We start from the raw sequence: 25,462 nt of genomic DNA on the forward strand, positions 1-25,462 counted from the left end.
CGCTCCCCCCCCCCCCGCGCCCTTTGTTACCGCTGACCAATCAGAGCCCACCGCGCGCGCGCCCGCCCGGCCGCCGCTCGTTGACGTCCCCGCGCGACGCAGGGGGCGTGGCCACGCACGGCGGAGGGGAGGGGCTGTGGGGGAGCGAGCGTTCATTGGACGAGGGGAGACCACGTGGGCGCGCCACCTCCCTGGCAGGGTAAAGGGCGCGGGGGGGGGCTGTGGGGGGGGGGAGAGCGCGATAAGCGGCGGCTCCTGGTTGGCTGATAAGGGAGCAGCGGGCGAGCGTCTCCTGATTGGCTGATAAGGGAGCGGCGGGCGGGGCGCGGAGAGGAGCCTCCCGATTGGCTGATAAGGGAGCGGCGGGCAGGGCGCGGCGCGGATGCTCCTGATTGGCTGCTGCGGGGAGCGTTTGGCCCCGCCCACTTGGCGCCCTCCCCCCCGCATGGCCCCGCCCCTCTGGCGTCACTCCATGCCCCGCCCCCTTCTGGCCCCGCCCCAATGATGCCACGTGACCCCGGTTCAAGCCACGCCTCATCCCCAGAGGGGCTCTTTTACTGGTCCATCCAAGCGCTGCCCCCCCATTGGCCCATGGGGGGGGGGATGTGTCATCGCTCAGCCAATGGGGGGCATGGAGGTGGGCTGAGGGCCAATCAGAGCGGGGCTGGGGCGGCCCCCACCTTGGGCAGGGGTTGGGGGGGGTGTGTCGACCAATGAGGAGGGGCGCTGCGCAAGCAGCGGCCAATGGGGGGCGAGCAGGAGGGCGGCCATTGGGCATTGGTCAACCATGATGGTCAATGGGTCCTGATGGCCATTGGCCAACCATGATGGCCACCAGCCCATGATGTCCAATGGGTCTTGATGGCCATTGGGCAACCAATAGTCAACCATGACCAATGGCCAACCGTGACCAATAGCCGTGGGTCAACGATGATGGTCAATGGGTCTTGATGGCCATTGGCCAACCATGGTCAATGGGTCCCGATGGCCACCATCACCCCTGATGTTCAATGGGTCTTGATGGCCACTGGCCAACCAATGGTCAACCATGACCATGGCTATTGGCCAACCATGATGGCCACCACCACCCTATGCTGGCCAATGGGTCCTGATGGCCGCCAACCCATGATGTCCAATGGGTGCTGTTGGCCACCATCCCATAATGGTCAACCATGACCAATGGTCATGGGTCAACCATGATGGTCAATGGGTGCTGATGGCCATTGGCCAACCAATGCTCAATCACGACCATGGCCATTGGCCAACCATGATGGCTACCAGCAACCCATGATGTCCAATGGGTCTTGATGGCCATTGGCCAACCATGATGGCCACCACCAACCCATGATGTCCAATGGGTGCTGATGGCCATTGGCCAACCATGACGGCCTCCATCACCCCATGACGGTCAATGGGTGCTGATGGCCATTGGCCAACCATGACGACCCGCCCCACAGCTCGCCCCCTACATCCTCCTGACCCTGTCCTCCAGTGCCTCCAGCTCCTGCAGCAGCTCCTTGGGCAGGTGGTGCCCGAAGTTCTCCTCGTAGAAGCTCCTCAGCTCCTTGGTCTCCTGCTCCCAGAAGCTTCTGTCCATGGGGAAGAGGCTGCGGTGGCTGAGGCCGGGCAGGCCCCGCAGGTCCAGGGCCCCCTCTTTGGGCACCAGCCCCACGGGGGTGGCCTCGGCCTCGGCCTCCCCGGCCACGCGCCCGCAGATCCAGGCCAGGACGCGGGCGTTGTGCCCAAAGCCCGGCCATAAGAAGCCTCCCGATTGGTCGCGCAGGAACCAATTGACGTGGAAGATGCGGGGGGGGCGGGCGCCGGCGCGGGCCCCCAGCTCCAGCCAATGGGCCAGGTGCTGCCCCGCGTTGTAGCCGAAGAACGGCCGCATGGCCAAGGGGTCGTGCAGCAGCTGGCGGCCTATGGGGCGCATGGCGGGGGTTAGGGGGTGGTGGGATGGAGTTATGGGGTGCTGGGGTGGGGTTACGGGGTTAGATGGGGAGAGAAGGTGGTTATGGGGGGATAGGACCTGGATATGAGTGGTGGGACATGAGTATGGGTGGCGGGACATGGTTATGGGGTGCTGGGATGGAGTTAGGGGGTTTGGGGATATGTTTATGGGGTTAGATGGGGAGAGAAGGTGGTTATGGGGGGATAGGACCTGGATAGGGGTGGTGGGAACATGGGTATGGGGTGGTGGGATGGAGTTATGGGGTGATAGCACCTAGCTGTGGGTGGCGGGACATGCTTAGGGGGCAATAACACCCCACTATGGGTGGTGGGACACACTTAGGGGGCAGTAACACCCCACTATGGGGCGATAGCACGCCGCTATGGGTGTCGGGGCACACTTAGGGGGCAATAACACCCCGCTATGGGGTGATGGCACCCTGCTATGGGTGTCGGGGCACACTTAGGGGGCAATAACACCCCGCTGTGGGGTGATAGCACCCCGCTATGGGTGTCGGGGCACACTTGTGCGGCAGCAGCACCCCACTGTGGGGCGATAGCACGCCGCTATGGGTGTCGGGGCACACTTAGGGGGCAATAACACCCCGCTATGGGGCGATAGCACCCCGCTATGGGTGTCAGGACACACTTAGGGGGCAGCAGCACCCCGTTGTGGGGCGATAGCACCCCGCTATGGGTGTCGGGGCACACTTAGGGGGCAATAACACCCCGCTATGGGGCGATAGCACCCCGCTATGGGTGTCGGGACACACTTAGGGGGCAATAACACCCCACTATGGGGTGATAGCACCCCGCTATGGGTGTCGGGACACGCTTAGGGGGCAGCAGCACCCCGCTATGGGTGTCGGGACACGCTTAGGGGGCAGCAGCACCCCGCTGTGGGTGTCAGGACACACTTAGGGGGCAGCAGCACCCCGCTGTGGGTCGCGGCGCCCTACCGCGGTGCTCGGCGGCGGCGGTGGCCTCGCTCCTCATGGCGCTGCCCAGGAAGACGCCGTGCTGCCAGCTGAACGCCTCCAGCACCAATGGCATGCCTGGGGGGGCGGTGACGTCACCGCGACGTCACCACGACATCACCCGCCTCCCCGAAGGCGATTGGATGAGGAGGAAAGGGGGCGGGGTTTTACCGTGGGGCCTCCTGCCCCCGAAGATGATGGCGTCGATGGGGACCCCCTGCGGGTCCTCCCAGGCCGGGTCCATGATGGGGCAGTTGGTGGCGGGGACGCAGAAGCGGGAGTTGGGGTGGGCGCAGGGGTGGGGGTCCCCTGTGGGGCAGCGGCCCAATCAGCGGCGCCCTAAGGGCCGGGGGGGGGGGGCGTGGCCACGGGAGGGGGGGGCGTGTCCTCACCCGGCGCCCAGGATTGGCCGAGCCAGGAGGTGAGGCGGGCGCCGGGCGGCAGCGATTGGCCCAGGCCCTCCCAGTAGGGCTGGCCGTGGCCCGTGAGCCCCACGTTGGTGAAGATGGCGTCGCGGCGCAGCGTGGCCATGGCCACCGGGTTCGTGGCCTCCGACGTGCCCGGGGCCACCCCGAAGAAACCCCGCTCCGGGTTGATGGCGCGCAGGCGGCCTGGGGGGCGATGGGGGGCGATGGGGGACTATGGGGCTATGGTGGGCTATGGGGCTGTGGGGGTAATGGGGGAATGGGGGTCTATGGGGCAACGGGGGTGATGAGGGGAATGGGGGCAATGGGGGGAACAGGGGGATGTGGGGAATGGGGGTCTATGGGGTTTATGGGGCAGTGGGGGGAATGGGGCAGTGGGGGTAATGGGGGTCTATGGGGCAGTGGGGATAATGGGGGCTATGGGGGTAATGGGGGCTATGGGGGTCTATGGGGTAATGGGAGCAATGAGGGTCTATGGGGATAATGGGGATAATGGGGGCTATGGGGGCAATGGGGGAATGGGAGTCTATGGGGTCTATGGGGCAGCGGGGGTAATGGGGGTCTATGGGGTAATGGGGGGAATGGGGGTCTATGGGGATAAGGTGGATAATGGGGGCTATGGGGTAATGGGGGGAATGGGGGGCAATGGGGGTGATGGGGGTCTATGGGGTAATGGGAGCAATGGGGGTCTGTGGGGATAATGGGGATAATGGGGGCTATGGGGGCAATGGGGGAATGGGGGTCTATGGGGGCAATGGGGGTGATGGGGGTCTATGGGGTAATGGGAGCAATGGGGGGTCTATGGGGCAATGGGGGTAATGGGGCAGTGGGGGTCTACGGGGCTATGGGGGCAATGGGGGCAATGGGGGCAATGGGAATCAATGGAGTTCAATGGGGCCAATGGGGGTTCAATGGACTCCATGGGAATCAATGGGGCTCAATGGGGCCAATGCCCCTCTGGGGGCCTCCGTGACCCGGCCCCCCCCCAAGCACTGCTGGCTATGGGGTGTCCATGGGGTGTCCATGGGGTGTCCATGGGGTGTCTATGAGGTGTCCATGGGGTGTCCATGGGGTGTCCATGGGGTGTCCATGAGGTGTCCATGGGGTGTCTATGGGGTGTCCATGGGGTGTCCATGGGGTGTCTATGAGGTGTCCATGGGGTGTCCATGGGGTGTCCATGGGGTGTCCATGAGGTGTCCATGGGGTGTCTATGGGGTGTCTATGGGGTGTCCATGGGGTGTCTATGAGGTGTCTATGGGGTGTCTATGGGGTGTCTATGGGGTGTCCATGGGGTGTCCATGGGGTGTCTATGGGGTGTCTATGAGGTGTCTATGGGGTGGCTATGGTGTATCTATGCGGTGTCTATGGGGTGTCTATGGGGTGTCCATGGGGTGTCCATGGGGTGTCCATGGGCTGTCCATGGGCTGTCTATGTGGTGTCTATGGGGCGTCCATGGGGTGTCCATGGCGTGTCTATGGGGTGTCCATGGGGTGTCCATGGGCTGTCCATGGGGTGTCCATGGGGTGTCTATGGGGTGTCCATGGGGTGTCCATGGGGTGTCCATGGGCTGTCCATGGGGTGTCCATGGGGTGTCTATGGGGTGTCCATGGGGTGTCCATGGGGTGTCTATGGGGCGTCCATGGGGTGTCTATGGGCTGTCTATGTGGTGTCTATGGGGCGTCCATGGGGTGTCCATGGGGTGTCTATGGGGTGTCCATGGGGTGTCCATGGGCTGTCCATGGGGTGTCTATGGGGTGTCCATGGGGTGTCCATGGGGTGTCCATGGGGTGTCTATGGGGCGTCCATGGGGTGTCTATGGGCTGTCTATGTGGTGTCTATGGGGCGTCCATGGGCTGTCCATGGGCTGTCCATGGGCTGTCCATGGGGCGGGCTGTGGGGCTGCCCCACGGGCACCTTCGTGGTCGAAGCGCATCCAGGCGATGTCGTCCCCGACGCAGGTGAGGCTCCAGCCGGGCAGGGCCGGGCGCATCATGGCCAGGTTGGTTTTGCCGCAGGCGCTGGGGAAGGCGCCCGCCAGGTACCGCTTGCGCCCCTGCGGGTCCCGCAGGCCCAGGATCTGCGCCGGGGGGCAGCCCCACAGCCGCTGCAGCCCGGCCGGACACCGGCCACAACCGGCCACAACCGGCCACAACCGCCAAAACCCACCCCAGCACCACCGAGAACCTCCCAGAACCCAGCAAGAGGCAGCAAGAACCAGCAAAACCCACCCAAAACCCATCGAGAAGCATCAGGAACCAGCCAAAACCCAGCAAGAACCACCAAAACACACCCAAAACCCAGCAAGAACCGCCAAAACACACCCAAAACCCACCCAAAACCCATCAAGAACCACCAAAACACACCCAAAACCCACCCAAAACCCAGCAAGAACCATCAGGAACCAGCCAAAACCCATCAAGAAGCATCAAGAACCCATCAAGAACCATCAAGAACCACCCCAAACCCATCAAGAACCAGCCAAAACCCACCAAGAACCATCAAAACCACCGAAAAACACCCAAACCCCATCAAGAACCACCAAGAACCACCCAAAAAACCCCGAGAACCATCAAGAATCACCAAGACCCATCCAAAACCCATCAAGAACCAGCCAAGAACCATCAAGAACCATCAAGAACCACCCCAAACCCATCAAGAACCATCAAGAACCACCCAAAACCCATCAAGAATCACCCAGACCCCATCAAAACCCATCAAGAAGCATCAACAGCCACCCAAAACCCTTCAAGAACCATCAAGAACCATCAAGAGCCACCCAAAGTCCATCAAGAACCATCAGGAACCACCCAAGAACCACCAAAACCCACTCAAACCCCATCAAAACCCATCAAGAACCACCCCAAACCCATCAAGAACCATCAAAACCCATCAAGAACCACCCAACCCTCATCAAGAACCACCCAAGAACCATCAAGAACCATCAAAACCCATCAACAACCATCAAAACTCATCAAGAACCACCCAAAACTCATCAAGAACCATCAAGAACCACCCAGGAACCATCAAAACCCATCAAGAACCACCCAAAACTCATCAGGAATCATCAAAACCCATCAAGAACCACCCAAAACTCATCAAGAACCACCCAAGAACCATCAAGAACCATCCAAAACCCATCAAGAACCATCAAAACCCATCAAGAACCACCCAAAACTCATCAAGAACCATCAAGAACCACCCAAGAACCATCAAGAACCACCCAAGAACCATCAAGAACCATCAAAACCCATCAAGAACCACCCAAAACTCATCAAGAACCACCCAAATCCCATCAAGAACCACCCAAATCCCATCAAGAACTATCAAAACCCATCAAAACCCATCAAGAACCATCAAGAACCACCCAAGAACCACCCAAAACCCATCAAGAACCACCAAGAACCACCCAAAACCCACCTAAAACCCATCAAGAACCACCCAAAACTCATCAAGAACCACCCAAAACCCACCCAAGAACCTTCAAGAACCACCCAAAACCCATCAAGAACCACCCAAGAACCACCCAAAACCCATCAAGAACCACCAAGAACCACCCAAAACCCACCTAAAACCCATCAAGAACCACCCAAAACCCAGCAAGAACCACCAAGAACCACCCAAAACCCACCCAAACCCCATCAAGAACCCCCAAGAACCACCCAAACCCAGCACAGGGACCCCCGTAGCCCCCCCCGGGCCCCACAGGCCCCCGGCCGGTACCAGCATGTGCTCGGCCAGCCACCCCTCGTCGCGGGCGAGGCGGGCGGCGATGCGCAGCGCGAAGCACTTCTTGCCCAGCAGCGAGTTGCCGCCGTAGCCGCTGCCGTAGGACACGATGCGGCGCCCGGCGGCGTCGTGCGCGATCAGCGTCCGCTCCGGGTCGCACGGCCACGTGCTGGACGGAGCCTCTGCCGCGGGGACACGGCGGGAACGGGCGGAAGCGGGGCAGAAACGGGCAAAACCACGGAAAAACGGGTCAGAAACGGCCAGAAACAGGGAAAATGGGTCAGAAACAGCAAAAAACGGGTCAGAAACAGGGAAAAACGGGTCAGAAACGGCCAGAAGCAGGGAAAAACGGGTCAGAAACGGCCAAAAAAACGGGGAAAAACAGGTCAGAAACGGCAAAAAGTGGGCAAAAACGGGTCAGAAACGGCAATAAACGGGTCAGAAACAGCCAAAACCGGGTCAGAAACGGCCAGAAACAGGGAAAAACGGGTCAGAAACGGCCAAAAACGGGGAAAACCAGGTCAGAAACGGCAAAAAATGGGGAAAAACGGGTCAGAAACGGCCAAAACGGGGAAAAACGGGTCAGAAACGGCCAAAAAAACGGGGAAAAACAGGTCAGAAACGGCAAAAAGTGGGCAAAAACGGGTCAGAAACGGCAATAAACGGGTCAGAAACAGCCAAAACCGGGTCAGAAACGGCCAGAAACAGGGAAAAACGGGTCAGAAACGGCCAAAAACGGGGAAAACCAGGTCAGAAACGGCAAAAAATGGGGAAAAACGGGTCAGAAACGGCCAAAACGGGGAAAAACGGGTCAGAAACGGCCAAAAAAACGGGGAAAAACAGGTCAGAAACGGCAAAAAGTGGGGAAAAACGGGTCAGAAACGGCCAAAACAGGGAAAAACGGGTCAGAAACGGCAAAAAACGGGCAAAACCGGGTCAGAAACGGCCAGAAACAGGGAAAAACGGGTCAGAAACGGCCAGAAAAAGGGAGAAACGGGCCAGAAACGGCAAAAAACGGGCAAAAACGGGTCAGAAACGGCCAAAACCGAGACCATGTCTGGGGCGTTTTAAAGGGTCTGAGGCCGTTTTTGGGGTATTTTGAAGGTTCTGAGGCCATTTCTGCAGCGTTTCTGGGGCACTGAGGCCATTTTTGGGGCGTTTTGAGGGTTCTGAGGCTGTTTTTTGGGTGTTTTGAGGGTTCTGAGGCCATTTCTGGGGCGTTTTGAGGGTTCTGAGGCCATTTTTAGGGTGTTTTGAGGATTCTGAGGCAATTTCTGTGGCATTTTGAGGGTTCTGAGACTGTTTTTGGGGTGTTTCTGATCACTGACGCCGTTTTGGGGGAGTTTTGAGGATTCCGAGGCCATTTTTGTGGTGTTTTGAGTGTTCTGAGGCCGTTTCTGGGGCGTTTTGAGGGTTCCGAGACCATTTCTGGGGCGTTTTAAAGGGTCTGAAGCCGGTTTTGGGGTGTTTTGAGCGTTCTGAGGCCATTTTTGGGGCGTTTCGAGGGTTCTGAGGCCATTTCTGGGGCATTTTGAGGGTTCTGAGGCCGTTTCTGGGGCATTTTGAGGGTTCTGAGGCCATTTTTGGGGCGTTTTGAGTGTTCTGAGGCCGTTTTGGGGGTGTTTCGAGTGTTCTGAGGCTGGTTTTGGGGTGTTTCGGGGGTTCTCAGGCCGTTTCTGGGGCGTTTTGAGGGTTATGAGGCTGTTTTTAGGGTGTTTTGAGGGTTCTGAGGCCACTTCTGGGGTGTTTTGAGTGTTCTGAGGCCATTTTGGGGGCGTTTCGAGGGTTCTGAGGCCAGTTTTGGGGTGTTTTGAGAGTTCTGAGGCCGTTTTTCGGGCGTTTCGGGGGTTCTGAGGCCGTTTTGGGGGTGTTTCGATGGTTCTGAGGCCGTTTTTGGGGCGTTTCGAGGGTTCTGAGGCCGTTTTGGGGCGTTTTGGGGCATCTCACCATTGAGGGGCCTGCCCACGGAGTGCAGGCAGCGGACAAAGTCCTCGGCGGAGGAGGAGGGCGACGAGGCGGCGTCGGCCGAGGGCAGGAACTGGGCCCCGACGCGGGTCATGATGCTCATGGAGGCCGCCACGTAGGAGGAGTCGGTGACCTGCAGCCCCGGGCGCGACAGCGGGGACCCGGGGGGGCCCATCAGGAACGGGATCACGTACATGGTGCGGCCTGCGGAGGGGGGTGCGCACCGGGGCGGTTATGGGGCAGGAGGAGCCCATAGAGGGGAGGTTATGGGCCCATAGAGGGGGGTTATGGGGCAGGAGGAGCCCAAAGAGGGGGGTTATGGGCCCATGGGGGGGGGTTATGGGGCAGGAGGAGCCCATAGAGGGGAGTTATCGGTTCATAGGGGGGGTTATGGGGGGGATGTGGGATAAATTTGGGGGGAAACTTGGGGGAAAAATGGGAAAACTTGGTGTAAATTTGGGAAAAATGGGTGAATTTGGGTAAAAATTGGGTAAAATGGGTAAAAATCGGGGAAATTCTGCGGAAAATGAGGAAAATTTGGGAAAAATCAGGAAAATTTGGGAAAAATTGGTTAAAAATCAAGAAAATTTGGGGGAAAATGGGGTCAATTATGGAAAAACTGGGTAAATTGGGGGGAAATTGGGTATTTGGGGAAGATTTGAGGGAAATTTGGGAAAATTTTTGGGGAAATAGGGCCAGTTTTGGAAAAATTTGCAAAATTTGGGGGAAATTGGGAAAACTGGGGGGGAATTGGGTCAATTACGGGTAAAACCAGAAAAATTTCTGGAAAATTGGGGAAAAGAGGATCAAAATAAGGAAAATTGCAGAAATTTGTGTAAAAATTCAGAAATTGGCAGAAAATTTGAGAAGAGCTTTGGTGAATTTGGGGAAAACTGGGTAAAGATCAGGAAAATTTGGGGGGAAATTGGGTCAATTATGGGTAAAGTCGGGAAAATTTGGGGAAAACGGGGAAAAATTGGGAAATATGGGGAAAATCGGGGAAATCTGCATAAAAATGGGAAAATTAAGGCAAAAATTGAGTAAATTTGGGTACAAATTGATAAAATTGGGGAAAATTTGGGAAAATTAGGGTGGAAAATGGGAAATGTGTGTAAAAACGGCTGAATTTGGGGAAAAACGGGAAAAACTGGGCAAATTTGGGTAAAAATTGGGAAATTTTGGGGAAATTTGGCCCAAAATTATGGAAAAAGCAAGAAAGTTTGGGCAAAACCCGGGAAATTTGGGAAATACAAGAAAATTCGGTAGAAATTTGGAGACTTGGTTAAAAAGGGGGAAATTTGGGTAAAAATGGGGAAATTTGGGGGAAATTTGTGCCAAATTGTGGGGAACTCAAGAAAATTTGGGTGAAAATCAGGAAAAATAGGAGCTTTTGAGAAAACTTGGTAAAAACTGAGTAATTTGGGTAAAAACTGGGTAAATTTGGGGGAAAATTGGGAAATTTGGGGAAAATTGTGGGAAAATGAGGAAACTTTGGGTGAAAACTGGGAAATTTGGGGAAATTTTGGGTGAAAACTGGGAAATTGGGGGAAAATGAGGAAAATTTGGGCAAAACCTGGGAAATTTGGGGAAAATTGTGGGAAAATGAGGAAAATTTGGGTGAAAACTGGGAAATTTGGGGAAATTTGTGGGAAAACTGAGAAAATTTAGTCAAAACTAGGGAAATTTGGGGAAATTTGGGTAAAAATCGGGAAAATTGGGGGAAAAATTGGGAAATTTGGCCCAAATTTGTGGGAAAACCAGGAAAATTTGGGTGAAAATTGGGTAAATTTGGGTAAAAATCGGGAAATTTGGGGGAAAATTTGGGAAATTTGGCCCAAAATTGTTGTAAAATGACGAAAATTTGGTGGAAACCTGGGGAATTTGGGGAAATTTGGGTAAAAATTGGGAAATTTGTGAGAAAATTTGGGAAATTGGGGGGAAATTGTGGGAAAACCAGGAAAATTTGGGTGAAACCTGGGGAATTTGGGGCAAACGGCTGGATGACGGTGATAATCGGAGCGAGGTGGGTGTAATGCGGGTGCTGAGCGGCGGCGGGGCTGGACACGCGTGACCACACATGAACACGCGTGAACACGTGTGTGTGGGGCTCACGCACCTTCCATGCAGCCCGGGAAGCGCTGCTCGATGGCGCTCTCCAGCGCCTCGGGGCTCATCCAGTTGCCCAGCAGGCTGTGCGCCACAGCGCCCCCTGGCGCGGGGGAGGCCCGCGGCGCCGCATCCTCGGGCCGCGCCGTCACCAGCACCGTGCGCGCCTCCACCCGCGCCACGTCCCGCGGGTCCGTGCGCACCAGCCAGCTGCGGGGCACCACAGCGACCCATAGCGACCCACAGCGACCCACAGCGACCCATAGCAACCCACAGCGACCCATAGCGACCCATAGGGACCCCATAGAGACCCACAGCGACACATAGAGACCCACAGACACCCCATAGACACCCCATAGAGACCCACCCACCAGCCAGCTGCGGGGCACAGACCCACAGCGACCCATAGGGACCCCATAGGGACCCACGCACCAGCCAGCTGCAGGGCACAGCGACCCATACAGACACATAGTGACCGACAGAGACCCATAGGGACCCATAGAGACCCCATAGAGACCCATAGGGACACATAGGGACCCCATAGTGACCTATAGAGACCCATAGCCACCCCACAGAGACCCATAGGGACTCATAGAGACCCATAGGGACTCATAGGGACCCCATAGCGACCCATAGAGACCCCATAGGGACCCACAGAGATCCATAGGGACCAATAGTGACCCACAGACACCCCACAGGGACACATAGGGACCCCATAGACACCCCATAGCGACCCATAGGGACCCATAGCAACCCATAGGGACCCATAGGGACCCCATAGAGACCCATAGGGACACATAGGGACCCCATAGCGACCCACAGAGACCCATAGCCACCCCATAGGGACCCATAGAGACCCATAGGGACCCCATACAGACTCATAGGGACCCATACATACCCAATAGAGACCCCTAGACACCCCATAGGGACCCATAGATACCCCATAGGGACCACTAGGGACCCATAGACACCCACAGACACCCCACAGACACCCCATAGAGACCCCATAGACACCCCGCAGAGAGCAATAGGGACCCATAGGCACCCCACGGAGGCCGCGCGGAGGGGGCTGCGGGCACAGCGGGTGCGCGCGGGCGGGGCGGCGCTCACCAGCCGTGGCGCTGGGGCAGGGGCAGCGCGGCGGGGCAGGCGCGCAGCAGGGCGCGGCGCTGGGCGGCGCTGCCGTCGCAGAGCAGCAGCGCGCGGGGCCGGCACAGCCGCAGCGCCGCCAGCACGAAGGCGCGCGCGGGGCCCGGCAGCGCCGCCAGCGCCTCCCGCGCCCCCGCCGGGGGCGGCTCCGCCGGGCCACAGCACAGCGCGCGGGCGCGCGGCGCCGGGCGCCCGGTCCTGCGGGGGCAGACACAGAGACACACACGGGGACACATAGAGACCCCATAGAGACACATGGGGACCCAGAGAGACCCCATAGAGACACATGGGGACCCAGAGAGACACATGGGGACCCATAGAGACACATGGGGACCCAGAGAGACCCCATAGAGACACATGGGGACCCAGAGAGACCCCATAGAGACACATGGGGACCCAGAGAGACACATGGGGACCCCATAGAGACACATGGGGACCCAGAGAGACACATGGGGACCCCATAGAGACACATGGGGACCCATAGACACCCCATAGAGACACATGGGGACCCATAGAGACACATGGGGACCCATAGAGACACATGGGGACACATAGAGACACATAGAGACCCCATAGAGACACATGGGGACCCATAGAGACACATGGGGACCCAGAGAGACACATAGAGACCCCATAGAGACACATGGGGACCCAGAGAGACACATAGAGACCCCATAGAGACACATGGGGACCCCATAGAGACACATGGGGACCCATAGAGACACATGGGGACCCATAGAGACACACAGAGACCCCATAGAGACACATGGGGACCCAGAGAGACACATGGGGACCCCATAGAGACACATGGGGACCCATAGAGACACATGGGGACCCATAGAGACACATGGGGACCCATAGAGACACACAGAGACCCATAGAGACACATGGGGACCCAGAGAGACACATGGGGACCCCATAGAGACACATGGGGACCCATAGACACCCCATAGAGACACATGGGGACCCATAGAGACACATGGGGACCCCATAGAGACACATGGGGACACATAGAGACCCCATAGAGACACATGGGGACCCATAGAGACACATGGGGACCCATAGAGACACATAGAGACCCCATAGAGACACATGGGGACCCCATAGAGACACATGGGGACCCATAGAGACACATAGAGACCCCATAGAGACACATGGGGACCCATAGAGACACATAGAGACCCCATAGAGACACATGGGGACCCATAGAGACACATAGAGACCCCATAGAGACACATGGGGACCCATAGAGACACATAGAGACCCCATAGAGACACATGGGGACCCATAGAGACACATGGGGACCCATAGAGACACATAGAGACCCCATAGAGACACATGGGGACCCCATAGAGACACATGGGGACCCATAGACACCCCATAGAGCACATGGGGACCCATAGAGACACATGGGGACCCCATAGAGACACATGGGGACACATAGAGACCCACAGCGACCCATAGAGACACATGGGGACCATAGAGACCACATGGGGAACCCACATAGAGACACCATGGGGACCCATAGAGACACATAGAGACCCTAATCATAGAGACACATGGGGACCCATAGAGACACATAGAGGACCCCATAGAGACACATAGGGACCCCATAGAGACACATAGGACCCCCATAGAGACACATGGGAACCCATAGAGACACATGGGGACCCAGAGAGACACATAGAGACCCATAGAGACACATGGGGACCCAGAGAGACACATGGGGACCCCATAGAGACACATGGAGACACCATAGAGACACATGGGGACCCATAGAGACACATGGGGACCCATAGAGACACATGGGGACCCATAGAGACACATGGGGACCCATAGAGACACATAGAGACCCCATAGAGACACATGGGGACCCATAGAGACACATGGGGACCCCATAGAGACACATGGGGACCCATAGAGACACATGGGGACCCAGAGAGACACATAGAGACCCCATAGAGACACATGGGGACCCATAGAGACACATGGGGACCCAGAGAGACACATAGAGACCCCATAGAGACACATGGGGACCCATAGAGACACATGGGGACCCATAGAGACACATGGGGACCCATAGAGACACATGGGGACCCATAGAGACACATAGAGACCCCATAGAGACACATGGGGACCCATAGAGACACATGGGGACCCCATAGAGACACATGGGGACCCATAGAGACACATGGGGACCCAGAGAGACACACAGAGACCCCATAGAGACACATGGGGACCCATAGAGACCCCATAGAGACACATAGAGACCCCATAGAGACACATGGGGACCCCATAGAGACACATGGGGACCCAGAGAGACACATGGGGACCCAGAGAGACACATGGGGACCCCATAGAGACACATGGGGACCCATAGAGACACACAGAGACCCCATAGAGACACACGGGGACACATAGAGACCCATAGAGACACATGGGGACCCCATAGAGACACATGGGGACCCAGAGAGACACATGGGGACCCATAGAGACACATGGGGACCCCATAGAGACACATGGGGACCCATAGAGACACATGGGGACCCCATAGAGACACATGGGGACCCATAGAGACACATGGGGACCCCATAGAGACACATGGGGACCCATAGAGACACATGGGGACCCATAGAGACACATAGAGACCCCATAGAGACACATGGGGACCCATAGAGACACATAGAGACCCCATAGAGACACATAGAGACCCCATAGAGACACATGGGGACCCAGAGAGACACATAGAAATACATACAGACCCATAGAGACCCCATAGAGACCCCATAGGGACACATAGGGACTCATAGGGACCCCTAGTGAGACCCATAGACACATAGGGACCCCATAGAGACCCATAGGGAGACCCATAGAGACCCCATAGGGACACATAGACACACATAGAGACCCATAGAGACCCCATAGAGATACATAGAGACCCATAGCCCCCCATAGACACCCATAGAGACCCCATACAGACCCCATAGACACCCATACAGACCCCATAGATACCCCATAGCACCCCATAGAGACCCCATAAACACCCATAGAGACCCCATAGATACCCCATAGCACCCCATAGAGACCCCATAGAGACCCATAGAGTCCCCATAGAGACCCCATAGCACCCCATAGAGACACATAGAGACAAATAGAGACCCCATAGAGACCCCATAGCACCCCATAGAGACACATAGAGACACATAGAGACACATAGAGACACATAGAGACACATACAGACCCCATAGCACCCCACAGAGACCCATAGAGACCCATACACGCCCCATAGATACCCCATAGTGACACATAGAGACCCCATATAGGCCCATAGATCTCATAGACACCCCACAGAGACCCCAGAGACCCACAGACAGACCATAGACCCTCATAGAGACCCATAGATGGCCCATAGACACCTCACAGCACCCCATAGACACCCATAGACAGCCCTTAGAGACCCATAGCCCCCCATAGACACGCCATAGAGACCCCTAGACACCCCATAGAGACCCCATAGCACCCCACAGAGACCCATAGACACCCATAGAGACCCCATAGCACCCCATAGAGACCCATAGACACCCCTTACAGACCCCATAGCACCCCATAGACAGACCATAGACCCTCATAGAGACCCATAGATGGCCCATAGACCATCATAGGCAGCCCATAGAGACCCCATAGAGACCCATAGCACCCCATAGACACCCCACAGCACCCCATAGACACCCAGAGACAGCTCTTAGTGACCCATAGACCCCCCATATCCCCCCACAGACCCCCCATAGAGCCCCATAGACACCCCCTAGAGCAGAGGGGGCGTGTCCCCGGCTGACCCCGCCCCCTGCCGCACTTTACCGCCCCCTGCTGGCCGCGCCGCTCCCTGCTGCCTGTACCCCCCCATAGCGCCCTATAGAGCCCAATATCCCCCCATATCCGCCCCATAGCTGCCCCATAGCGCCCCATAGCCCCTCTATAGATCCCCATAGACACCCCATAAACCCTTATAGACACCCCATAGCGCCCCATAGCGCCCCATAGCCCCCCACAGACACCCATAGCCCCCCATAGAGCCCATAGACACCCCATAGAGCCCCATAGACACCCCATAGCCCCCCCGTTGACCCCCATAGACGCCCCATAGACAGCCATTGGGACGCGGGAGGTGTGGGGCAGCCCCGGGGGGGGGGGGGGACACCCCTATAAGTGGACTTTGGATGCCGCAGGGGGTGATGGGAAGGGGGGGAGAGATATGGGGGGCAAAGGGCAGTGGGGCACGGGGGGTTGGCCCATAGAGCCCCATCGGGGCCACAAGTAGCCCCACAGAGTCATAAGTAGACACATAAACAGCCCCATAAGTAGCCCCATAGGACCCATAGGTTGCCCCACAGCCCCATAAGTAGCCCCATAGGACCTATAAGTGGAGACAAGCCCCATAAGTAGCCCCATAGACCCCCCCCAATAGCCCCACAGACCCCTGAATAGACCCATAGACCCCCCCAGTAGCCCCATAGGACCCATAAGTAGAGACACAGACCCATAAGCAGACCCATGGGACCCATATGCAGCCCCACAGACCCATACGTAGACCCATAAGTAGCCCCGTAGGCCCATAAGTAGACCCACAGACCCATACGTAGACCCATAGGACCCCATTTACCCCCCAAGTAGCCCCATAGCCCCCCATAGGCACCCCATAGACACCCCATAACCACCCCATAGCGCCCCGTAACTACCCCATAGACACCCCATAGCGCCCCATAACTACCCCATAGACACCCCATAGCGCCCCATAGCTGCCCCATAGCCGCCCCATAGCGTCACTCACCCCCGCAGCCTCTCGAGGACCCTCTGCATGGCCACTGCTCTGCCCCACAAGTGGGGGGGGGGTCACCCCTTATAGCCCCCTATGGGGGGTGGGGGCGGAGGGGGCGTGGCCTGGGCGAGGCCCCGCCCCCCGGTGACGTCACCACCGCGCGCGCGCGCGCGCCCCCCCCCCCCCCCCGGCCTTGGCCCCTTGTTTGTGTAGGGTCGGCTGGAAAACAATGGGGGGGTTATGGGGCAGCCCATGGCACCCCTGAGTGCTTATGGGGCACCTATGACCCCCCATAAGTGGTTACGGGACACCCCAGAGCGCCTATATGTGGCTATGGGGCACCCCGTAGCACCCATAAGTGGTTATGGGGCACCTATGACCCCCCATAAGCGCCCCATATGACACCCAGGACCCCCCATACGTGGTTATGGGGCACCCCATAGTGCCCATAAGTGGTTATGGGGCACCCCATAGCGCCTGTAAGTGGTTATGGGGTTCCTATAACTCCCCATAAGTGCTTATGGGGCACCCCATACTGCCTATAAGTGGTTATGGGCTTCCTATAACCCCCCATAAGTACTTATGGGGCGCCCCATAGCGCCTATAAGTGGTTATGGGGCACCCTATAGTGCCTATAAGTGGTTATGGGGCACCTATGACCCCCCGTAAGTACTTATGGGGCACCCCATAACCCCCCCATAAGCACTTATGGGGCGCCCCATAGCACCCAGCACCCCACATAGCACCCATAACCCCCCCATAAGTGGCTATGGGGCACCCCACACGGCACCCGTTCCCCTCCATAAGCACTTATGGGGCGCCCCATAGCGCCCCCAAGAGATCTCCCTGACCGGAGCCGCGCGTTCCCTCAGCCCGCAGCGCTTCGGCCGCCGTTTCCCGGCGCAAAGCGGCTCTCAAAGGGCTCAGCTCACGGCGGGGGCTTTGATCAATTCCCCGCGCTCATTAATTACCGCTAATTAGTTGATATTAATGAATTAAAGGCGATCAAAGGCGCACCCCCCCCCCCCCCAAATTGGGGCCGCCAAAATGGCGGCGGAGCCTGAGGCGGGGAAGGGGAGGGGGGGAAATGGCGGCTGCGCATGCGCGGAGGGAGGAGGGAGGGCGCGGGAGGGAGGGCGGAAGTAGGGCAGGAAGTGCGCATGCGCTGCAGGGCCCCATAGAGACCTATGGAGCCCCATAGACACCCCATAGCGCCCCATAGACCCCCATAGAGCCCTATAGACACCCCATAGATACCCCATAGACACCCCATAGAGCCCTATAGACATCCCATAGCGCCCCATAGACACCCCATAGCGCCCCACAGACACCCCATAGAGCCCCTAAAGACCCACATAGCCCCCCATAAACAACCCATTGCACCCCATAGCCACTCTATAGAGCCCTATAGACACCCCACAGACACAATAGATCCCCTAAAGACCCCCATAGACAGCCCATTGCGCCCCATAGCCACTCTATAGACCCCCATAGGCACCCTGTATATACCCATAGTCTTCTATAGACACCCTATAGAGCCCCATAGACACCCCATAACTCCCTATAGACACCCCACAGCCCCCCTTAGAGCCCCATAACTCCCCATAGACACCCCATAGAACCCTATAACTCCCCATAGACACCCCATAGCCCCCTGTAGACACCCCATAGAGCCCCACAGACCCCCCATAATGCCCCATAACGCCCCATAACCACACACAAACACCCTCATCTCCCCCTGGGGCCACTTTATTACCCCCCCCCAACAACCACCCCCCCCCCCATTGCTGTGGGGAGACACACACACACCCCCCCCATTGATGTGGGGCTGCCCCATAACCACCCCCCCCCCCGCCCCACGGCGACGTCCTCCATGGGGTCCACCACCTGCAACGATAAAGACACTGAAGGTCTATGGGGGGGGGGGGGGCACCCCCCATTGACCCCCCCCCCAATCCAACATGGTACGGTCCATGGGTCCAATGGGTGTCAATGGGAGGGGGACGGGAACGGGACCCATATTGACCCCCCCAATCCAACATGGTATCATCCATGGGTCCAATGGGGCCCGCTATGGGGCGGACCATAAGGTCTATGGGAGGGGGACACCCCCCCCCCAGTTCAACATGGTACGGTCCATGGGTCCAATGGGTGTCAATGGGGCGGTACCAAGAGGCCTATGGGAGGGGGGGGGCCCACATTGACCCCCCCAATTCAACATGGTACAGTCCATGGGGCCAATGGGTGTCAATGGGGCGGTACCAAGAAGTCTATGGGGAGACGGGGGGGGTTAAAAGAGAAGGGGGGGGACACACACAGAGACCCCCCTCATTGACAACCACCACCCCCCCACCCCCCCATAGCCGAGGTGGGAGCGTCCGTGGGTCCGCTGGGGGTCAATATGGGGAGTACCAGGAGGTGGCTCTGGCCCGGCCCCTGTGGGGGGACACGGAGGGTTATGGGGGGGCCGTGGGGGGATATGGGGGTGGATAGGGTATAACCCCCCCAAAACCCCCTTTAGGAGGCCATAGACCCCCTTTGGACCCCCCAAACCCCCTTTAGCCCCCCCAAACCCCCCTTTAGGACCCCCCAAACTCCCTTTAATCCCCCATAAACCCCCTTAAAACCCCATTAAACCCCTTTTAGCCCCCCCAAACCCCCTTTACCCCCCCCAAGCCCCCTTTAGTCCCCCATAAACCCCCTTAGATCCCCTTTAAACCCCTTTACTCCCTCTCAAACCCCCTTTATCCCCCCATAAACCCCTTTAGGACCCCCCAAACTCCCTTCATTCCCCCCCAGACTCCCTTTAGGACCCCCCAGATCCCTTTTAGGCCCCCCAAACCCCCTTTACCCCCCCATAAACCCCCTTTATCCCCCCCAAACCCCATTTAGTCCCCCCCAAGCCCCCTTTAAGCCCCATTAAACCCCTTTACTCCCTCTCAAACCCCCTTTAGTCCCCCATTAACCCTGTTTAAACCCCATTAAACCCCCTTTCTCTCCCCCCACACCCCCTTTAGACCCCATTAAACTCCCTTTAGACCCCCCCAAGCCCCATTTGGACCCCTCCAAACCCCCTTTATCCCCCCCCCAAACCCCCTTTAGTTCCCCCCCACACTCCCTTTAGACCCCATTAAACCCCCTTTAGACCCCCCCAAGCCCCATTTGGACCCCTCCAAACCCCCTTTATCCTCCCCAAACCCCCTTTAGTCCCCCCCAAACCCCCTTTATCCCCCCCCAAACCCCCTTTAAACCCCTTTACTCCCTCTCAAACCCCCTTTAGACCCCATTAAACCCCATGGAGACCCCGCAGGAGCGGCTCGCACCGGTAGGCCCTGCCGCGGGCGCGGCTGTACCCGCTGTAGAAGCGGGCGCGGGAGGCGCTGTAGCCGCCGCCGCGGCCCCGGTAGCGGCTGCGGGGGAAGCCTCTGTCCGTGGTGCTGATCCCGGGCCGGTTCGTGCGCTTCGGGATCACCTGCGGCGCGCCGCGGGCCGTCAGGGGCGGGGCCCAGCCATGTATGGCGGCGCCGAGCCATGTATGGGCGGTGCCGAGCCGCGAGGGGCGGGGTTTAGCCATGTATGGGCCGTGCCGAGGCAGGAGGGCCGTGGCTTAGCCATGTATGGGGAAGCTGAGACATACATGGGGGCGCAGAGGCGTGAGGGGCGTGGTTTAGCCATGTATGGGGATGCTGAGCCATACATGGGGGGCGCCGAAGCGGGAGGGGCGTGGCTTAGCCATGTATGGGGATGCTGAGACATATATGGGGGTGCTGAGGCGTGAAGGGCGAGGCTTAGGCATGTATGGGGGTGTTAATGTATGAAGGGGCGGGGCTTGGGCACTAAGGGGCGTGGTTTAGCCATGTATGGGCGCTGCTGAGCCATATATGGGGCATGCCAAAGTGTGAAGGGCAGGGCTTAGGCATGTATGGGGGTGTTAATGAGTGAAGGGGCGGGGCTTATGCACTAAGGGGCGTGGTTTAGCCACATATGGGTGATGGTAAGATTTAAAGGGGCGTGGTTTAGGTGTAAGGGGGTGTGGTTTAGCCATATATGGGTGTTCTTAAGGCATAAAAGGGGCGTGGTTTAGCCATAAGGAGCATGGTTTAGCCATATATGGGTGGTGCTAGGGCATGAGGGGCGAGGCTTAGCCATATATGGTGGGATGATAAGGTGTGAAGGGCGTGGTTTAGGCACTAAGGGGCGTGGCTTAGCCATATATGGGTGATGGTAAGGCATGAAGGGGCATGGTTTAGCCATAAGGGGCATGGTTTATCCATATATGGGTGGTGCTAAGGGGTAAAGGGGCGTGGTTTAGCCCTACATGGGTGGTCTTAAGCAATAATGGGCACGGATTAACCATACATGGGTGGTGGTAACGCATAAAGGGGCGTGGTTTACCCATAAGGGGCGCGGTTTACCCATATGTGGGTGATACCAGGACACAAAGGGGGCGTGGTTTAGCCATATATGGGTCATCCTAAGGCCTAAAGGGGCAGGCTTTAGCCACAAGGGGCACGGTTTAGCCATGTACGGGTGGTGCTGGGGCATAGAGGGGTGTGGTTTAGCCATATATGGGTGACCCTAAGGCCTAAAGGGGCGTGCTTTAGCTCTAAGGGGCACAGTTTGCCCATATATGGGTGACGGTAAGGCATGAAGGGGCGGGGCTTAGCCATAAGAGGCGCGGTTTAGTCACATATGGATAGCGTTAAGGCAGAAAAGGGCGCGGCTTAGGCATATATGGGTGGTATTAAGACGTTAAGGACTGTAGTTTAACCATATATGGATGACCTTAAGGCTTAAAGGGGCGTGGTTTACCCGTAACGGGCGTGGCTTAGCCCTATGTGGGTGACATTAAGGCATTAAGGGGCATGGCTTAGCCATATATGGGGACACTAATGCAGAAATGGGTGTGGTTTGGCTCCGAGGGGGCGTGGCTTAGCCATATACGGGTGGTGCTAAGGGATAAAGGGGCATGGCTTATCCATAGATGGGTGGTGCTGAAGCAGAAAGGGGCGTGGCTTAGCTCTAAAGGGGCGTGGCTTATCCATATGCAGGTGGTGCTAAGGCATGAAGGCGGCGTGGCTTAGCCATATATGGGTGATATAAGCCATTAAAGGGTGCAGTTTAGCCATATACGGGTGCTCTTAAGGCCTGAAGGGGTGTGGTTTCCCCACAAGGGGTGTGGCTTAGCCACATACAGGTGGCGCTAAGACATAAAGGAGTGTGGTTTAGCCATATATGGATGCTGCTGATGCAGAAAGGGGCGTGGTTTAGCCATATATAGGTGATACAAGCCATTAAGGGGCAGGGTTTTTCCATATGTGGGTGGTGCTAACGCATAAAGGGGCACAGTTTATCCCTAAGGGGGCATAGCTTATCCATATATAGATGCTGCTAAGGCATAAAGGGGCGTGGTTTAGCTCTAAGGGGGCATGGCTTAGCCATACAAGGATGGTGCTAAGGCATAAAGGGGCATGGTTTAGCTCTAAGGGGGCGTGCCTTAGCCATATATGGGCGGCGCTAAGACATGAAGGCGCTTGGCCCTAAAAGGCTAATCCCTCCCTCCCTGCCCGCGGCCACAGCTCAGAGCACTATGGGGGCTCCCACCCTGCTATGGGGGGCTCCTGCCCCACTATGGGGGGCCCTACCCCGCTATGGGGGGCTCCTGCCCGCTATGGGGGCTCCCACCCTGCTATGGGGGGCCCTACCCCGCTATGGGGGGCCCTACCTTGATCTGCCTCCCTCGGAAGAGGGACTCATCGAGCGCCATGGACGTCCTCACCGACTCCTTGTCGGAGAACTCGATGTAGGCGAAGCTGGGGGGGGGGACGGGACACACACACAGACACGAGGCCGCTGTCAGCGGGGCGCGCCCCACACTTGTGGGGCAGGGCTGGGGGGCGCGAGCCCCGCACTGACCCCTTCGGGTGCCCGCTGTACTTGTCGCACAGGATGGTGACGCGGTTCACGGAGCCGCAGCCGTGGAAATGCGCCTCCAGCTCCTCCGCGGTCGCCCCATAGTCCACCTGAAGGGGGTCAAAGGGGGTGGGGGGTTTTTTGGGGGGCGGTCACCCCGATGCACTTGGGGGGCTGCCCCCCCCCCCCCCCCCCCCCACACACACACACAGGGGGTGACCCACGGACTCACGTTGCCCACGTAGATGGAGCGAGCGTCGGCTTCCATCTTCTCCTCCAAGGACATGATGACCGGGCCGGCTACAGGGGACACAGAGCCCCATAGCGCCCCATAGCACCCCATAGCGCCCCACAGACCTCCATTGACACTTGGTACAGCTCCATAGACACCCCATAGCACCCCATAGAGTGCCATAACCCCCCTATAGACTCCCGTAGGCCCCCCCAGACACCCTATAGACCCCATAGCACCCCATAGACCCCCACTGACACACTGTAGAGGTCCACAGACCCCCCATAAACCCTCATAGACACCCCATAGCCCCATTGACACCCCATAGATACCCATAGACACCCCATAGCACCCCATAGCCTCCCATAGACACCCCATAGATACCCCATAGCCCCCCATAGTCACCCCACAGCCCCTCATAGACACCCCATAGCCCCCCATTCACACCCCGTACACACCCATAGCCCCCCCATAGCACCCATAGATACCCCATAGCACCCCCTCAGACACCCCATATATCCCCACAGTCACCCCATAGCCCCCCATAGACACCCCATAGCCCCCCATAGCCACCCCATAGCCCCCCATAGACACTCCGTAGCCCCCCCCAGCCCCCCCCGCCCCCCGGAGGTGGTTATGGGGTGCCCCCCCCAGGCTCACCATTGCCCGGGGGGGGGCTCATGTTCATCTGCTTCTCCACCTCGTTCTGCAGCTCTTTGAGCTTCTCGGCCTCCTCCTCCATCTCCCGCACCCGGGCCTTGATGGCCTCCAGCTCCTGGGGGCAGCGGCGGCTCCAGGCTCCCCCCGGGCTCAGGAGCCCCAAACCCCCCCAAACCCCCCAGGACCCTCCTTATAACCTCTATATCCCCCTAGAGCTGCCATATCCCTGCTATAACCCCCTATATCCCCCCCATAACTCCCCATATCCCCCCCAGAGCCTCTCTATAGCTCCCTGTATCCCCCCTATAACCCCATCTAGCCCCCCATATCCCCCTATAACCGCCACATCCCCCCTATAACCCCCCATATTCCCCCTGTATCTCCCCCCAAGCCTCTCTATAACCCCCATATCCCCCCTATAACCCCCCACATCCCCCCCGAGCCTCTCTATAACCCCTAAACCCCTCTTACAACCCCTATAACCACCATATCCCACTTATAACCTCCCCTATATCCCCCCTATAACCCCCCATATCCCCCCCAGAGCCTCTCTATAACCCCCAAACCCTTCTTACAATCCCTATAACCCCCCATATCCCACTTATAAACCCCCACATCCCTGCTATATCCCTCTATATTACCCCCAGAGCCTCTCTATAATCTCCCAACCGTTCTTATAATGCCTATAACTGCCCTATAACCTCCCATATCCCCCCTGTAACTCCCCATAACCCCATATAACCCCCATAACCCCACATATCCCCCTCTATAACCCCACATAACCCCCCACATCCCCCCTATAACCCCCCATATCCTCCCTACAACCCCCCACATCCCCCTATAACCCCATATAACCCCTCATACTCCCCCAGAGCCTCTCTATAACCCCTAAACCCCTCTTACAACTCCTATAACCCCACATATCCCATTTACAACCCCCCATATCCCCCCTATAACCCCATGTAACTCCCCATATCCCCCCCATAACCCACTCATAACCCCCCATATCCTCCCTATAACCCCATATAACTCCCCATATCCCCCCCATATCCCCCCTATAACCCCCCATATCCCCCCCGAGCCTCTCTATAACCCCCAAACCCCTCTTACAACCCCCATAACCCCACATATCCCATTTACAACCCCCCATATCCCCCCTATAACCCCATATAACTCCCCATATCCCCCCTATAACCTCCCATATCCCACTTATAACCCCCCAAATCCCCCCCAGAGCCTCTCTATAACTCCCAAACCCCTCTTACAACCCCTATAACCCCCCATATCCCCCCTATACCCCCCCATATCCCATTTATAACCCTCCATATCCCCCCTATAACCCCATTTAACTCCCCATATCCCCCCATAACCCCATATACCCCCCCATATCCCACTTATACCCCCCATATACCCACCCATAACCCCATATCCCCCCCATAACCCCATATACCCCCCATATCCCACCCATAACCCCATATACCCCCCATATACCCCCCATATCCCCCCTATAACCCCCCATAACCCCCTATCCCCCCCCACCCCC

At 57.7% G+C, this 25,462-nt stretch overlaps 2 protein-coding genes across 2 annotated transcripts; both read right to left on the reverse strand.

The window, feature by feature from the left end:
• Window positions 1-1,355: 1,355 nt before the first annotated feature.
• On the reverse strand, window positions 1,356-11,462 carry LOC115603309 (phosphoenolpyruvate carboxykinase [GTP], mitochondrial-like). Its single transcript, XM_030475086.1, has 8 exons — window positions 11,160-11,462; window positions 9,026-9,247; window positions 7,073-7,260; window positions 5,267-5,429; window positions 3,320-3,538; window positions 3,099-3,236; window positions 2,910-3,005; window positions 1,356-1,920 (listed from the first exon to the last, which is right to left on the reverse strand). Exons 1-8 carry the CDS (start codon window positions 11,452-11,454, stop codon window positions 1,466-1,468), a joined length of 1,776 nt encoding a protein of 591 aa, XP_030330946.1. The 5' UTR covers window positions 11,455-11,462; the 3' UTR covers window positions 1,356-1,465.
• Window positions 11,463-19,053: 7,591 nt separating this feature from the next.
• PABPN1 (poly(A) binding protein nuclear 1) lies at window positions 19,054-24,050 on the reverse strand. The gene is made up of 6 exons (XM_030475090.1): window positions 23,920-24,050; window positions 23,260-23,327; window positions 23,031-23,137; window positions 22,840-22,927; window positions 20,438-20,586; window positions 19,054-19,550 (listed from the first exon to the last, which is right to left on the reverse strand). The coding sequence occupies exons 1-6, from the start codon at window positions 23,999-24,001 to the stop codon at window positions 19,511-19,513; spliced, it is 534 nt and encodes a 177-aa protein (XP_030330950.1). The 5' UTR covers window positions 24,002-24,050; the 3' UTR covers window positions 19,054-19,510.
• Window positions 24,051-25,462: the final 1,412 nt, after the last annotated feature.

The sequence above is a fragment of the Strigops habroptila genome, unplaced genomic scaffold (genome assembly GCF_004027225.2).
Source record: "Strigops habroptila isolate Jane unplaced genomic scaffold, bStrHab1.2.pri NW_022045629.1_ctg1, whole genome shotgun sequence".
NCBI lineage: Eukaryota > Metazoa > Chordata > Aves > Psittaciformes > Psittacidae > Strigops > Strigops habroptila.

Bases quoted from the DNA above. Each gene is read 5' to 3' on its own strand.
- LOC115603309 (XM_030475086.1), bottom strand. From the start codon at position 11,454: ATGGGGTCCCTATGGGTCGCTATGGGTCGCTGTGGGTTGCTATGGGTC. The intron at 9,248-11,159 runs GTGCGTGAGCCC...CCCCCTCCGCAG, and splicing joins CTTCCCGGGCTGCATGGAAG to GCCGCACCATGTACGTGATC. The intron at 3,006-3,098 runs GTAAAACCCCGC...CCGCCCCCCCAG, and splicing joins CGGGGGCAGGAGGCCCCACG to GCATGCCATTGGTGCTGGAG.
- PABPN1 (XM_030475090.1), bottom strand. From the start codon at position 24,001: ATGGAGGAGGAGGCCGAGAAGCTCAAAGAGCTGCAGAACGAGGTGGAG. The intron at 23,138-23,259 runs GTGAGTCCGTGG...GACCCCCTTCAG, and splicing joins GCTCCATCTACGTGGGCAAC to GTGGACTATGGGGCGACCGC. The intron at 20,587-22,839 runs GTAGGGCCCCCC...GGCGCGCCGCAG, and splicing joins TCCGAGGGAGGCAGATCAAG to GTGATCCCGAAGCGCACGAA.